The sequence below is a fragment of the Anomaloglossus baeobatrachus genome, chromosome 1, assembly GCF_048569485.1.
Source record: "Anomaloglossus baeobatrachus isolate aAnoBae1 chromosome 1, aAnoBae1.hap1, whole genome shotgun sequence".
Lineage (NCBI taxonomy): Eukaryota > Metazoa > Chordata > Amphibia > Anura > Aromobatidae > Anomaloglossus > Anomaloglossus baeobatrachus.
The window spans coordinates 666,293,898-666,311,665 of record NC_134353.1 but is presented as its reverse complement, the minus strand read 5'-3'; the positions used below and the strand labels follow the sequence as shown (position 1 = coordinate 666,311,665).

General features: G+C 42.9%; 1 protein-coding gene across 1 annotated transcript; it reads left to right on the top strand.

Moving 5' to 3' along the window:
* Positions 1-5: 5 nt before the first annotated feature.
* Positions 6-15,170, top strand: SELPLG (selectin P ligand). The gene is made up of 2 exons (XM_075320017.1): positions 6-294; positions 11,303-15,170. The coding sequence occupies exon 2, from the start codon at positions 11,308-11,310 to the stop codon at positions 12,433-12,435; it is 1,128 nt and encodes a 375-aa protein (XP_075176132.1). The 5' UTR covers positions 6-294; positions 11,303-11,307; the 3' UTR covers positions 12,436-15,170.
* Positions 15,171-17,768: the final 2,598 nt, after the last annotated feature.

Sequence of the window (17,768 nt, the reverse complement as noted above, 5' to 3'; positions counted from 1 at the left end):
ATACATTTGCTTCTGCCTGTCTAATCTATGTCTCTATCCGTCACTCCTTTCCTTTTTACAAAACTGTATTCTTTCACATACACTCTATCTTTCACTAACCCCCGCCTTACAAGAAACCACAGCCTGCAGTCCTGTTCTTCCTTATTTATTAAAGACTCCACACCCTTCGTCTATATTTCCTGTCTTCTTCAGGTACATGGTTTAAAGGCTGCAGCCCTGAAATGCTTCTGAATAAGAAAAGAGCAGATCATCTCCATCATTAAATTGTATATTGCGCAAGGAAGGATTTTTACGGTAAGAAACTGATGGGTCACCAAGATATCTATCTATCTATCTATCTATCTATCTATCCATCCCTCTATCTATCCATCCCTCTATCTATCCATCCATCTATCTATCCATCCCTCTATCTATCTATCCCTCTATCTATCTATCTATCCCTCTATCTATCTATCTATCTATCTATCTATCTATCTATCTATCTATCTATCCATCCCTCTATCTATCTATCTATCTATCTATCCATCCCTCTATCTATCCATCCCTCTATCTATCTATCCCTCTATCTATCTATCCCTCTATCTATCTATCTATCTATCTATCCATCCCTCTATCTATCTATCTATCCCTCTATCTATCTATCTATCTATCTATCTATCTATCCATCCCTCTATCTATCTATCTATCTATCTATCTATCCCTCTATCTATCTATCTATCTATCTATCTATCATCTACTAATGACAAACATTATAGTCATCTGCAAGTGAACTTATCACACTTATACTTCTCTATGCAATTTAACAGTACTAATATTAACTATGTCTTATTTTGCATATCATTGTTCAATCTTTTAATTTTATATATATGGTATATCTCTATCTATCTATCTATTTATTTATTTATTTATCTATTTTATCTATCATCTATCTATCTCTATCTATCCTATAGTTCTTTCGCTTTTATTATTTGTTTCAATTCTTTGCTTTTTGGGCATGATCTTTGAAACTTCCCTTTTGACTGTAGAAATCATCAGGTAAAATTGTTTTCTAAATTTTTAAAGACTTTACCGACATTTAACAATTTCGAAATCAGCAGTGAGAACAAAAAGCATCATTTCCTGGATGAGATCAGGACAAGAGCTGCATGTTGTAAGCAAGTTGCTTAACCACATGACTGGCATTGGTCACATTATGTCTTTTCTTAAGGTGGTCATACACGTTAGACAAAAGTAGGTTAAGGGTGGACTACTATTGAATGAATGTTTGCTGAATGATCATTGATGTAGCATACACATTTTAATCCATTTTGCTCCTTATAGTCGCTCACCCCAAGGGCCGACATATGAATGGTGCAACCACAGAGAGGCCCAAGATGTCAAGGGGACCCTCTTCTTCCTCCATATCAGGTGGAATTTTGTATTATAATGAGCTATTGGGCTGCAAAGGGCCCATAAATAGTTCTTGCACAGGGGTCCTCTTCTGTCTGTGTCCACTACTGGCGCAACCTACCTATATGTTTCCAATGACATACAACAAACAATCTTTCTAATTCCCAGAGGGGCATTGCAGCTATAAGTCCCGTTACCACTGACAGCCAGACTGGTTTGTCAGGTCTCTATAAGGAGAATAGTCTTCCCCCCCTGGTCCTCCATTAGCTTCTCATAGGCCAGATCAGTTACCCACACTTTGCACTGACGAGGGGCAATCACCCCGAAACACCGTGTCTACAAATTGGAATTCTAATCTGACATATATACTAGGTCATATGAAAAGGCTTGTTAGAAGGCCACTTTTGACTTTTAGGATTGCTACTTCCAATAGGTGGCGCTAGAGTTTGTCTCCTTTCCTGGAGAGACAATTTGAATCTTTCTTTGAACGTTCTTGAATGAAAGATCAATTATGGATGAACGATCCTTTATTTGACTATTGTCTTCTTTCCAGATCATGACAGTTTGCCATCAGTTGGCTAAAACAACCCCCTTTTTTTTAAAAAAAAAAATTTCACTTGATGAATGTATGTTATATTTGGATTGTTTATTTTCATGCCCGAGTAGGATCACAATGTGATAGAGAGTAGACAGACAAGATAAAGCGCTACGGTATATGGGACCATTGCGGCTCTGGAAGGCGCCTTTCAGAGCGAACCTGAGTACGTATACCAAAGTTCTTTAATCCTTCCATCTCCTCTGGTGTATTGCACCAAAATGTCACTCGAATTGCTTTGGATTGCTTGTATACAACAGCTAACATTTATTTCTGCATATTTGGAGTGCCGAGATCTTTTTTTTCTTTCTCTCTTAGTTTAATGTGTATGGGTAAAAATTGCATCAAAAAACGTAGCATGTGCACAAGGCCTTAGGCTATGTGCGCACGTTGCGTAAATACATGCAGTTACGCTGCGCTTTGTAGCGCAGCGTAACTGCATGCGTCCTGCGTCTCCTGCACAGTCTATGGAGATTGTGCAGGGGCCGTGCGCACGTGGCGTTTAAGAGCGCAGCGCTTCGGCTACTGCCGAAGCGCTGCGTAAAAAGAAGTGACATGTCACTTCTTTCCTGCACTTTGCCTGCAGCCCCTGCTCTGTCTATGGCAGGAGCTGCAGGCAGAGCGCATGGAACCGGCTTTCACTACGGACATTTCTGCAGCGATTTAAAGCGCACATGTGCTCTTCAGATCGCTGCAGAAATTTCTGCAGTGACTGTACGCAACGTGCGCACATAGCCTTAGGCTTTCTTTAGACCTGATGAAAATGTGTTCCATATTTTGATGCAGAATCTGCACAAAAATCTGCAACAATTCTTCTGTTTCTGAATATGTTCATATAGTAACATTTGCACATTGCTGCATCTCAATATGGCTTTGTATAGCTGTCTATTAAAGAGTTATTCCTATCTCCAAGGTCCTATCCAAATATGTAGTAGATATAATAATAATAATAATAATAATAATATTAGCACATATATCCAATTAGAAATATAGTATAGTTCTCCTGATATAGCCATGTCTCTTACCTCATGTGCAGGGTATTTTAGCTTAGGTATCCATGGTTACGTTCAATCATGAAGTGACAGATAGTTATTTTGTTGCTTGTGGTCGTAACCATAGGTACCTGAGCTGCAATGTCCTACACATGAGGTAAGCTTGGCTATATCAGGAGAACTATAATACATTTATAATTGGAGTTATTTGCAAATATTATTATTATTATTACACCTACTACAAATTGCGATAGGATCTTGGAGATGGGACTACCCCTTTAAGCCAATGTTCACAGTTGGTGTGACATGACAGGATCGCTGTAGTAGTGACATATACTTTAAGTATTAGTACTAATGATCACATTAATATTTGAGTGCGGATCCATCTCCTGGCTCCCACATTGGTTAGGTAAATTAAGGAAATTTACAGCTACAGTTGAGACTTTAATATTGAAGGTTCATCCTTACAATCCTTAGGAGATTTCATTACTTTTCTTTATTTTTATTGGCTGTATCTCCAGGCATACTCACTATTTAGCTGAATTAAGGGGCAGCGGTGCTATAAGTAACTCATTCTTATTTCTTATCTAGGCCCAGCACCATACATACAGCTTAAGCCTAATTCTAAGGCCATGTGCGCACGTTTGCGTTTTTCTTTTTTCTTGCATTTTGGTTGCGTTTTAAACTGCACTGCGTCATTGACAAAATGCATGAATTTTGCTTCCCCAGCAAAGTCTATGATAAATCATAAATTTCCATTCGCACATTGCTTTTTTTTTAGGCAGCGTTTTGTTTGACAAATATTTGTCAAAATCGTTGCCTAAAAAAAACAGCATGTCACTTCTTCATTGCGTTTTGCTTGCCTTTTCCACCCATTGAAATGAATGAGATGTGTCAAAACGCAACCAAAATGTTTAGCTGTGTGTTTTCACTGCATTTTGGTTGCATTTTGGATCCGTTTTTGTCAACAAAAATGCAGGTCTCTCGGTCTCTTTCTCTGTTGGTCTCTCTCACGGTCTCAGTCTCTCTCTCTCCCCCTCTCACCTTCATACTCACTGATCACCATCACACTGCTCCCGTGGCCTCTCCTGCTTCTGAAAGCGCCGGCCGCTCATTAGGCTCATCCCATATTTACTTCCCCTGCTCATTAGGCTCATCTCATATTCCCTGCTTTTCCCGCCTACTGGTGCCTATAATTGGTTGCAGTCAGACACGCCCCCATGTTGAGTCACAGCAGTCAGGCTGCAACCAATCACAGCCACTGGTGTGCAGGTCTATATCGTGCAGTACAATAAATAATTTTAAAAAAATGGCATACGGTCCCCCCCTAATTTTGATACTCAGTCAAGATAAAGCCACACAGCTGAGAGCTAGTATTCTGAGACTAGGGAGACCCATGTTATTGGGAGCCCCCAAGCCTAAAAATATCAGCCAGCAGCCACCTGGAGTTGCCGCATCCAGGGCCAGATTAAGGTTGGTGGGGGCCCCTGGGCAGAAAATCTGGTGGGGGCCCCATAACGTTAACATTTTTAGCCATAACAGTAGAGCACGAACCGTAGCATTTAGATATAAATCCAATGAACATTTATCTTATCCTGTTCTGCCACATTCAGATTTACAGCACTACAATACAGATACAGTCCAGGATAAATCACAGCTGTCCACTTACACACAGAAAGTAGAGTTAGGGCTGCTTTACACATTTCGATCTCGTATGCGATCGCACACGCCCCCATCGTATGTGCGGAACAGGCAATTTGTTGCCCGTGTCGCACAAACGATTAACCCCCGTCACACGTACTTACCTTCCAAATGACCTCGCTGTGGGCGGCGAACATCCACTTCCTGAAGTGAAAGGGACGTCACACAGCGGCCGGCCAATAGAAGCGGAGGGGCGGAGATGAGCGGGACGTAAACATCCCGCCCACCTCCTTCCTTCCGCATTGCCGGCGGGACGCAGGTAAGCTGCAGTTCATCGTTCCCGGGGTGTCACATGGAGCGATGTGTGCTGCCTCAAGAACGATGAACAAAGAGACGTTCAATTTTTAGAAAATGAACGACGTGTATGCAATCAACGTTTTAACGCACAATCAGGGTCGCACGTAGCTGTCACACACTACAATATCACTAACGATGCCGGATGTGCGTCACTTACGACGTGACCCCGCCGACACATCGTTAGATATATTGTAGCGTGTAAAGCCCGCTTTTGTCACATATTTTTTATTGATCCCAATGTTAAGGCAGCCAGGGCCGGCTCCAGGGTTTTGTGGCCTCCGGGTGAAAGAGTCTCAGTGGACCCCATCCACACACAGACACGCACATACACATACACGCATACGTACATATACATATTTGAAGACAAATTCAGAAAAATACATATAAACAGACAAATATATGCACAGTCATATACACTGACATACATGCAGACACAGACGCATTAGGGCTCGTGCGCACGTTGCGTAATTACATGCATTTACGCTGCGTATAGCACTGCAGTGTAAATGCATGCGTCCTGCGTCCCCTATACAATCTATGTAGATTGTGCATGATACGTGCACCCATTGCTTTTATGAACGCAGCGATTTGGGTGCTAAAATGTTGACCCAAATCTGTGCGTTCATAAAATGAGCATGTCAATTATTCCGTGCGCTATGGATGCAGCCCCTGCTCTGTCTATGGTGGGGGCAGCAGCCAGAGCGCATGAAATCGGCTTTTTTTGTACAGAAAAACTGCATCCATTATGCAGTGATTCTGCAGCGATTTGACGCGCACATGTGCTGTCAAATCGCTGCAGAATATTCAGCAGTTACGTGCGCATGAGCCCTTACAGGTATTAATATGGGAAAGTCGCCAGCAGCCTCACTCACCTCTCCCGCTTGTTTCCGTCCAGCTCCTTCAGGACATGTGGCTGTTTCACGATGGCTGTCACTAACAGACATGACTGCACACTGACAGCACTGCTGTATATACATCACAGGAGGGGCTGGGGGCTACGATATATACATTACAGGAGGGGCAGGGGGCATAGACGTTACTGGAGTGGCAAACAGCTCTGGTGGTGTACTCATCACTGCGATGGGTGACATAGCGCTCTGGGGAACCCATATAGTTCGGGGGGGGGCGCACAGACTGCTCTAATTCATATATACACACACAGTACTGCTTCTTACACACACATCTCTGACACACACACACACACACTACAATGCACCCCCCATCACCCCCTACACACACACACACACACACACACACGCGCAATACAATGCACCCCCCATTACCCCTACACGCACACACAATACAATGCACCCCCCATTACCCCTACACACACACGCACACACTACAATGCACCCCCCATTACCCCTACACACACACGCACACACTACAATGCACCCCCATTACCCCTACACACACACGCACACACTACAATGCACCCCCCATTACCCCTACACACACACACACAATACACCCCCCATTACCACTACACACACACACACACAATACAATGCACCCCCCATTACCCCTCTCCCCACACACAATACAATGCACCCCCCATTACCCCTACACACACACACACACACACACAATACAATGCACCCCCTATTACCCCTACACACACACACACACACACACACACACACACAATACAATGCACCCCCCATTACCCCTACACACACAATACAACCCCCATTACCCCTACACACACACACACACACATATAATACAATGCACCCCCCATTACCCCCACACAATACAATGCACCCCCCATTACCCCTACACACACACACACACAATACAATGCACCCCCCATTACCCCTACACACAATACAATGCACCCCCCATTACCCCTCCCCACACACAATACAATACACCCCCCATTACCCCTCCCCCTACACACACACACACACACACACACACGCGCAATACAATGCACCCCCCATTACCCCTACACGCACACACAATACAATGCACCCCCCATTACCCCTACACACACACGTACACACTACAATGCACCCCCCATTACCCCTACACACACACGCACACACTACAATGCACCCCCCATTACCCCTACACACACACGCACACACTACAATGCACCCCCCATTACCCCTACACACACACACACACACACAATACACCCCCCATTACCACTACACACACACACACACAATACAATGCACCCCCCATTACCCCTCTCCCCACACACAATACAATGCACCCCCCATTACCCCTACACACACACACACACAATACAATGCACCCCCTATTACCCCTACACACACACACACACACACACACACAATACAATGCACCCCCCATTACCCCTACACACACAATACAACCCCCATTACCCCTACACACACACACACACACATATAATACAATGCACCCCCCATTACCCCCACACAATACAATGCACCCCCCATTACCCCTACACACACACACACACACAATACAATGCACCCCCCATTACCCCTACACACAATACAATGCACCCCCCATTACCCCTCCCCACACACAATACAATACACCCCCCATTACCCCTCCCCCTACACACACACACACACACACACAATACACCCCCCATTACCCCTCCCCCTACACACACACACAATACAATGCACCCCCATTACCCCTCCCCCCACACACAATACAATGCACCCCCATTACCCCTCCCCCCACACACATTACCCCTCCCCCCCCACACACACACACACAATACAATACACCCCCCATTACCCCTCTCCCCACACACAATACAATGCACCCCCCATTACCCCTCTCCCCACACACAATACAATGCACCCCCCATTACCCCTCTCCCCACACACAATACAATGCACCCCCCATTACCCCTCTCCCCACACACAATACAATGCACCCCCCATTACCCCTCTCCCCACACACAATACAATGCACCCCCCATTACCCCTCTCCCCACACACAATACAATGCACCCCCCATTACCTCTCTCCCCACACACACACACACAATACAATGCACCCCTCATGACCTCTCCCCCCACACACAATACACCCTCCATTACCCCTCCCCCCCAAACACAATACAGTGCACCCTCCATTACCCCTCCCTCCACACACAATACAATGCACCCTCCATTACCCCTCCCCCCACACACAATACAGCCCTCATCACCCCCTGCACACACAAATTACACTGCTCCATCCCTACACACTCCTGCCTCCCCCCCTCCCTCGGAATACAGTACTCCTCCTCTGCCTGTCACAGAGCTGTGTTCCTTCACAAATGTTCCCCGTTCTGTGTCCTCTGCCCCTCCTCACTCATCCCCATTAATTACACCTGTCTCTTCAGCTCCTTCATGGAGCGCTCGCTTCCTCATGTCCCCAGTGTGGCGCCGGCAGCACTGTGATGATGTCAGCAAGGTGCTGATCTCATCACGTTGCTGCACGTCGGGGGCGGGGCCCAGTCCCGGCGCGCTGTTCAAATGTATTTACGTCTGAAAGACGCAAATACATTTGAATAGGAACGGAAACAGGAAGCTGCGGTAATCGGCTCTGCTGCGCTCCTCTGCAGTGTACATGCCGGCACACAGCAGAGCCGGCACGCAGCAGAGCCGGCACGCAGCAGAGCCGGCACACAGCAGAGCCGGCACACAGCAGAGCCGGCACAGCTCGCTGCCTCCTGCTCCTGCTAGTGTGCCTGGCATGTAAGGAGCGCAGCGGGGACAGCAGACAGCGGCCCACCACACCGTGCCCCTGCTTCTAGGTACGGCCGCAGCACATAGCAGGGAGCATTAGCACACCTCTGACCCCGGAAGTTCAAGCGGCCGCTGGTACTTCCGAGGTCAATCAGCGTCCTGTGCCCGCAGTTTGTTTTTGCGTCTTAAAGACGCAGATGCAAATAAATAGCGGTGCGCCCCCCCCCCCCCCGAAAACACAGCTGATTTATTAGACTGTCTTTACGGAGGGGGAGAGGGTGTGAAAAAAAAATGCTGACAGGTGCCTAGTGCCAAGTATGGTGGGGGCCCCCTTAGAAGCTCTTTTGGTGGGGGCCCCTGGGCTCCAGCCCCGCCTGCCCCGCCTATAATCCGGCCCTGGCCGCATCCATTAGATGTGACAGTCCTGGGACTTCACCTGGCTCATCCCGAATACCCTGGTGCGGTGGCAATCGGGGTAATAAGGAGTTAATGGCAGCCCATAGCTGCCACTAAGTACTAGCTTAGTGATGGCAGGCGTCAATGAGACACACCCATCACTAAACTGTAAGTGAAAGTAAATAAACATGAACACAGAAAAATCCTTTATTTGAATTAAAAGTGAAAAAAAACAAACCCTCTTTCACCACTTCATTAACCTGAACACAACCCTCCAGGTCTGAAGTAATCCACACAAGGTCCCACGGCGCTTCCAGTACTGCTACATCTGACTCTGACAGCGAGCGGCCATAGAGCACAACCGCTTGCTGTGAGCTCCACTCAGCAACTGAAGTGAGTTGCGCTATCAGCGGTGAGGTCACTTAGGTTATCCGCGGCCACAGCTGGAGTCCTCCACCTGTGACAGCAAATCACACGAGTGACTGTAGTGAGCAGCACGATCAGTGGTACCCTCACTCAGGTGATTTCTGGTCACAGGAGAGTCCTTCACCTGTGACCGCAAATCAGGCTGCGACACAGAGACAGCTGCTAGATGATGATGAACTCGGCGGCACCTCTGACCTCACAGCTGCGGGCCCCACACTACTGCCTGTGTCGCAGCACTGACGTCAGAGGTTCACAAGAGTTCATTTTCATTGCGCGGCTCTGTCTCTGTCTGCTGTCAGCGGGCAGTCATGCTCTATGGTGCTGCTGTAACAGAATAGGAATGTAGCAGAGCTGAATTGCCGTGGGACCGCACTGTCAAAAATGCATGCAAAACGCATGCGTTTTAGTTGCATTTTTTTTGTCAAACGCAGTGTTTACAATTGTCAAAGTCTTCCAGAGGGTGCATTTTTTTGTCAAATCAAGAATGCAGCGTGCGGACATACTCTAAAGCTCATTGTTTACTGCAGATGGAGTCCCTTAATTCACCTGTCCAATCAGCAGTGTCAGGAGTTGGTGCATCCACCAATAAAATATTAAAGTTTCAGAAAACCCCTTTAATGATGTAATAATGGACATCTCTATATTTTGACATATTTATTGCTTATGCGTTATTTTGCTCATTATAGAGAAAAGGTGACATAATCCTGTTCTATGCAAAGCTTTCCTTATTCTTGATATGTCTGCAGATGTACATTTTATTCTATCCTCCTTCAGGACTCTATTAAGTTTTTAAGGCAGTAAAATGTACTAAGTACTCTATGAATGAAGCAGCTATACTTCATCACCACAAAGGAATTTTCTCCTTGCCGGACATGCCTAGGCTTCTATAGTGCATGTGTTAACTGTACTGACTGTCTAACCGAGAGCCATGTAAAGACACATATGGCACGAAGAAATATACTAGTTGAAACACCGTCATATACAAAACAAGCCTTACTTTTCACATCTGTCAAGCCCAAACACTGGCTTTGTTGCCCATAGCAACCAGTCTTAGCATTGATTTTGTGGTTATCAGCACAGTATAAGAAATGAAAGCTGTATTCTGATTGGTTGCTATAAACAACAAGTTAGTTATTTTTGATAAATGAGGCCTATGCTCCTCTAGTGTCACTGAGCCTGAAACATCTCACTTCCTCCATTACGGTTTTCATGGACTTCCATTTTTCAGTTCAGCTGTAAAACATGTTATGTGTCATGAGTTCAGTACTATTTAGTTTGCTTTGAACAAGCTAAACTTGAAGCCACTGTGGTAAAGACTAGAGTTCAATCCCTCCAGTGTCCAGTTGTAATTATGCCACTGCCTCATGTTAGAAATGTCCACCTTGGAGAGCCCTTCACAGGATGACATTGGAACAGACAGTTGTGGCAAAAGTAGGATTGTCCTGGTACAGGGCTGGATTATAAAAGGTCAAGGCTAACCAACATCAGCGCAGAGGGAGGTGGTGACAGAACGGTTAAACTATTCTAGTAAATGGCTATTTACTAGACCAATATGGGGAATGGCTATTTGGGCAATTTCCTTATGGTAAATATGTAACCACTGCCTAATTAATTGGTAAGTAATCAGGACTAATTAATAATTTTTTATGCACTACACATCCTGAATAGATATATTCTTCAGACAGTGGTAAATATAGTCTTCAAAAAAGTCAGCTTATGGTGAATGTCCAGTAGCATATATGTAATATTTTCAAAATTGTGACCTAGTTTTTACCATGTTTACTACAAAACTACTGACTCTAACTATAAAATTCCATATTTCAGGAAGAATGTCTTTTCTGTCAACATTACTGTTGGGTCTGTTGATGTCCCCTGCTATTCCATACAAGCTTCCTCTTCGAAATGGACCACTTTTGACTGATGATGATAACACCCTATACAAACCATATAATTCTCCTTTTGGCATTGCCTACAAGTGGGAGTGGCACTCACAGGACAAAATGGATGAAGACAAATTCCTATTAGCTCGCTTGAAAAGAGAACCGTTAGATGAGAAGTCTCCCAAGGTGGATGACAAGCCACATGAAAATATCCTTTCAACAGTTGTTCCAAAAGACCCCTTTTTGGAAGACCTTTCTGATGCCACTCCATACACTCTGGATGCAACTAGTGCTCCTCATACAAAAATTAAGAAAATGACCCTGAGTAAAGAGGAAACAACCCCTTTAGCTGATCTAGAGCAGACAACAAAAGGAGCTGAACCTGATGAGGATGACAGTACCCCTTTATCTGATTTAGAGCAAACAACAAATGGAGCTGTACAGACCCTCAGTGAGGACAAAACCACACCTACACAGTCACGAACTCTGGTCACGGAATTACCAATAAACCCTACCACTTCTGAAGAATTACCTGTTTTAACAAGCAAAACATCTAACAAAGACACCACTCTAAGCCACATTAGTTCCAAAGACAGTCAAGACACAAGCAGCCAACAAACTACTACCAATGATGAAGTGTTGGAGGCTACCACACCAAAGACCTCCCCATCCTCAACAGCAGTTATCGTAAATGATCAAACAACTAAACACTATGTCACCTCTAGTTTCCCTGGAAAACCGTCTGAAGTAACAAATATATCTACATCTTTAGAAGAGAAAGTGAACACACAGTCTATAATGAGACAGTGCATGCTTACGATCTTAATCCTTGCTGTTGTATGCACCATCTTTATTATTTCAACCATAGCACTTGCTGCCAAAGTTTCTTCCATGAAACAGAAAAACAAGCTACGTCACCCAGTCAACTACACAGAAATGAGGTGCATTTCTTCTCTCATGCCAGACAATGACCAGCAGAACAAACCAAAGCCTAAAAGATTAAAAACCTTTGCTTCCAGCGTGGAGGAGAGCGATGGAGACAACACAACTCTCAACAGCTTTCTTCCTGATCATTAGTTCACCAAGGCCTTTGATTTAAGACCTCATTCTTTCCGTCTACTGTTAACATCTTAAATAAATTAATGCCACTGAGGAAAGGGAGACTGCATGTTAGAAGAAGGGTAGTAGTTAGATATTTCAATTTATAAGCGAGTTGCACCGGATGCCCTTTCCTTTAATAAAGGGGTACGATCACTGCCATGTAGTGGTAAGGGGTTAGGCTTGTACCTTTTCCTTGCAAAGTGATATCTAAACTTTAAATGTCTTCTACTTTTCGTTGGGATTTTTTTTATCCTTACCGGATTGGCAATTTTTGGAGTTGCAATGGAATATTGTAACATTTTTATATGAGAGACTGAATCAATTGTTGTGCAAAAAGGTCATGTTCAATCTGTAATCAATTGTTTTTACTGATCTTATGCATCTAAAACAAAAAAGTTACTGAAATATCCCATGGTTTTGGTGCAGATCTGTTTGTTGCCATAGTAATATAATATTAAAAAATAGACTGATCCTGCAGTAAAGTGAAATGCGGTAATCTGCACCCTTTCCTAGCTTATCTAAGAAGGTAGTAGATGGGATAAATGTAGGGGTATGTGCACACGTTGCGTATTTGGTTGCCGAAATGTCTGCACCATTTCTGCATGTCTTGGCAGTAAAAACACAGGGTAAAACCACTCTTTGTTTAAACTTTTTAGGAGGTTTTAGGCTTTATTATGCTTTATTATTATTATTATTAATAATAATAATAATAATAATAATCTTTATTTTTATATATCGCCAACATATTCCGCAGCGCTCTACATATATCAGTAACACTGTCCCCATTGAGGCTCACAATCTAAATTTCCTATAATAATGCCATTGGAATGTGGGAGGAAACCAAAGTACCAGGAGGAAACCCATGCAAACACGGGGAGAGCATACAAACTTCTTGCAGATGTTGTTCTTGGTGGGATTTTAACCCAGGACCCCAGTGCTACAAGACTGCAGTGCTAACCACTTTTTTGCATGTGGTTTTACACTTTTAGATGAGTTTTTGATACTTTTTTGCATGCATTTTTTCAATTGAATTCAATGTATGAAAAAAGCAGGCAAAATTGCAGAAACAATTGAGATGCTGCAGATTATATTCTGCACCAAATCTGCATGGAAAAAATACTCAACATGTGCGCTACACTGCAGGATTCTCATTGACTTTCTTGGCATCAGGATTTTCTTGCAGCTTTGTGACAAAACTGCACTAAAAAATGCATGAAAAAAAAATGATGAAAATGCACTGTGTGCACACAGCCTATGGGTGTTATTGAACTTTCAGAATCAGACTACACAGGGTTCATTTGTAGTCTGTAACTATGGATACATATAGGTTTGCATACTAGTTGTAGATATATTAATCAAGTATTTGAAAAATTACTTTAATTCCTATTTTAGAAACATCTGAGTAAAATAAATAAATAATAGTTGCAAAATGTCCATAGTCTTTAGAAATAAGAACTTGCCCAAGTATTTGTTTGCTCCCTTAACACCTTCCCAAATAATAATAATAATAATAATAATAATAATAATAATAATAATAATAATATTTATTCATTTATATAGCGCTATTAATTCCACAGCGCTTTACATACATTGGCATGTATGTACATTATACATGCACCAAAAGTCCTAAAAATCCAGTGCTATACATATAAGAGGTTATTAAAGGGAATCTGTCACTAGATTTTCAGTACCTCATCTGAGAGCAGCATGATGTAGAGTTATAAGCCCGCTTTCCAGCGATGTGTCACTTACTAGGCTGTGTTGTATCTTTTATAAAACTTTTATCTTCTGTAGATTTACCAATTCTCTAAATGCTGAGCTCTGTTTAACCCCGCCCACACCACTGATTGACAGCTTTCTGTGTACATTGTGCGTAGGTAGAAAGCTGTTAGTGTTGGTGGCGGGGTTAAACACAACTCAATAATGTGGAGGACTACATGGCAGTAGATTTCCTAGTCTTCTATTGGTAATAAAACAGTGATTTTATCAAAACTACACCAAGCATCTCAGTAAGTGACACATCTCTACAATCAGAATCTCTGTCTCTACATAACGCTGCAATTAGATTAGGTGGCAAAAACATGGTGACAGATTCCCTTTAAATCCATGGAAGTTGGTGATTAATATAATTTTGTGTTTTTCCGATCATGTATCGTAAAATAGTGCAATAAACTATTCAGTATTGGACAGCTCCAAAACTGGCAACATTGTAAACCAGAACCACCAACACTTCTGTATCTAAATACATTAAATCTTCACATGTATGAAGTAAGGGTGATATTGTTATTCTGCAACAAACCTCATGGAAAATAAATGTTCTATAGTATTTAGCTTCAAGCCTCTGAGAATGCTACGCGGTGTAAAAAGGCCGATAAACTAAGCCCTGAATTGACTTGACTTTCTTCCAGGAAGTTCTTTCTTTGTGTTGAAATAGCAGTCTAAATAAACTTATTTAGCTTTTCTTAAGATAATAGTTGTCAGCTCCCCAAAGGAAAATTCAATGTCGCTGGTTTAGGAGAATATCAGTCCTATCCATTGGATTTGCTAGATATTTGTACTTATTTCTTATTTCCTTTTGTGTGTATTTGCATGTATGTAAATTTTCAGTGAATGTTTGTTGCCATTTTCTACTGATGAGATGTATTTCTTTTAAATGGTCATCATGGTCACCTATGTGATTGCTGTATGGAAATAAAGCAATGACAATGAAACCGTAATGCATCAAAAGATTAGCCAAAAGACAACTGAAAGTGAATAGTGTTCTAATTTTATATTGCTTTTCTATCTTTAGCCTTTGTAGTCTTTCTGAATCTAACTATGATATACCGGAACTATGTTATTAAAGGGGTGGTCCAGTACATAAAATGTCCTTCTTAATTATCTATTTTTACACACTACTTTTGTAATGAGGTTTGTTATACAATTCCCTACACTTCTAATCTAGCTAATCTCTATAAGAGTTTTTTTTTTTTTTTTTTTTACTTCACTTCATTTGAGTGGAGTCTCAAACGTGAAGTCACAGGAGGCTGGGGCTGCACTCACTTCCCTTCAGGATCTATTGCCTATCTTGGAACAGAATGTCCTCAAGAGACAACCTTTTAAAGGGAACCTGTCAGGTGCAATATGCCCCCAGAACCACAAGCAGTTCTGGGAACATATTGCTAATCCCTACCTAACCCTCCCTGTATACACTAGCATAGATATAGATCTCTTTAGAAAAAGCATTTCTAAAGATCTTTTATCTTATGCTAATGAGCGCAGGGACTAGTCGCAAGGGAATTAAATCCCCCGACTAGTCAACCCTCTTAGCTTGTTAGTACACCTACAGGGGTTTACTAACATGCTATTCAACTCAGCATCACCAGCAGTGACGCTTGTACCTGTGTTCGCTGTTACAGCGCTTCTGAATGCTGGGCGCTTCTAGTCATGCACAGTATGCGCATTACCGGAAGTGCCGGGCATACAGAAGAGAGGTCACAGCGAACACAGGTACTCGCATCACCGCTGGGGATGCTCAATTGAATAGCATGTTAGTACGCCCATGTGGGTGTACTCACATGATAAGAGGGCGGACTCGTCAGGGCATATAATGCCCTTGCAACTAGTCCCTGCGCTTATTAGCATAAGATAACAGATCTTTAGAAATACTTTTTCTAAAGATCCCTTTTATCTATGCTAGTGTACACTGTGTTCCAAATTATAATGCAAAAGATATTTTCTCATATTTTCCTAAATTAACTATAGGAATTGCAGTCATTGTTATTTTCCAGTCATCTACTATTCAAGTATAATTGAAATGTTTTTGATCAAACTGCCTATGAAAACAGTATATTTTTAAAAATAATAAACACTCAAAATGCATGTTCTAAATTATTATGCACTATTATGCATTATCAGCTTATTACAAAATGAAATCAAACAGTTTTCAAGTCAAAACTTTAATTCTAGGGGATGTTACATTTGTACATAGGATGCCTTGTTCGAAAAAAGCTTCTGAACTCTCTCATCCATTGAATTTGTCAGTTTTTGGATGGTTTGTGCTTCAATTGTTTTGCATGTGGACAGAATACCCTCCCAGAGCTGTTGCTTAGATGTTAACTGCCTCCTGCCATCATAGACACTCCTTTTGATGATGCTCCAGAGGTTCTCAATGGGGTTGAGGTCAGGGGAAGATGGTGGCCACACCATAAGTTTGTCATCTTTTATGCCCATAGCAGCCAGAGATGCATATGTGTTATTTGCAGCATGAGATGGTGCATTATCATGCATGAAAATGATCTTGCTGCGGAATGTACGGTTCTTCCTCCTGAACCATGGCAGGAAGTGCTGTTTTAGAAACTCCACATAGATTATGGGGTTCATCTTTTCCCCTTCAGGGATCCTAAAGGGGCCGAGAATCTCTCTCCCCATGATTCCAGCCCAAAACATTACTCCTCCTCCTTGTTGGCGCCTTAGCTGTGTTTTTATGGGGTGTCCATCAACCAGCCATCCTCCACTCCATCCATCTGGACCATCGAGTGTTGCCCGGCACTCATCGGTAAAGAAAACAGTATGGAAGTCGGTCTTCATGTAACGTTTGGCCCACTGGAGCCGTTTCTGCTTGTGTGCAGTGGATAGAGGTGGTCGACAGGATGGCTTACGCACAGCTGCAAACCTCTGAAGGACCCTGCATCTTGTTGTTCGGGGGACGTTGGAGGCACCAGCAGCTTCAAAAACTTGTCTGCTGCCATGACAAAGCATTATAGCTGCTGCTCTTTTAACCTGACACAATTGCCTGTTGGAAAGAGTCCTCAATTTTTTCTTATCAGCACGCACACGTGTGTGCTGTGAATCAGCTACATACTTCTTGATTGTGCGATGATCACGATGAAGTGTCTTGGCAATGTTGATTGTAGTCATGCCTTGACCTAAATACTCCACAATTTGTTGCTTCTCAGCAGCCGACTCATCCTTTTTCTTTCCCGTTTTGGCAAAAAATGTAGGCTGCTTAATAATGTGGAACATCCTTCTTAAGTAGTCTTGCCTTTATTTGGACACACCTTCCAAACTAATTTGCACAGGTATCTGCAATTGCTTTCAGTGATATAAAGAGCTCTGACACACATCACCAGCAATGAGTTTACATGACAAACAAAACATTTCTAAACTTATCACTCCTAAACTCTTTTTGCATAATAATTTGGAACACAGTGTATACAGGGGCGGTTCTGGGTGCATATTGCACCTGACAGGTTCCCTTTAATACTGTTTTTTGCATCTCTGCCCTCTGAAGAGTTTCTTGATCCATGGTCATGGATACTGTGGGAGAT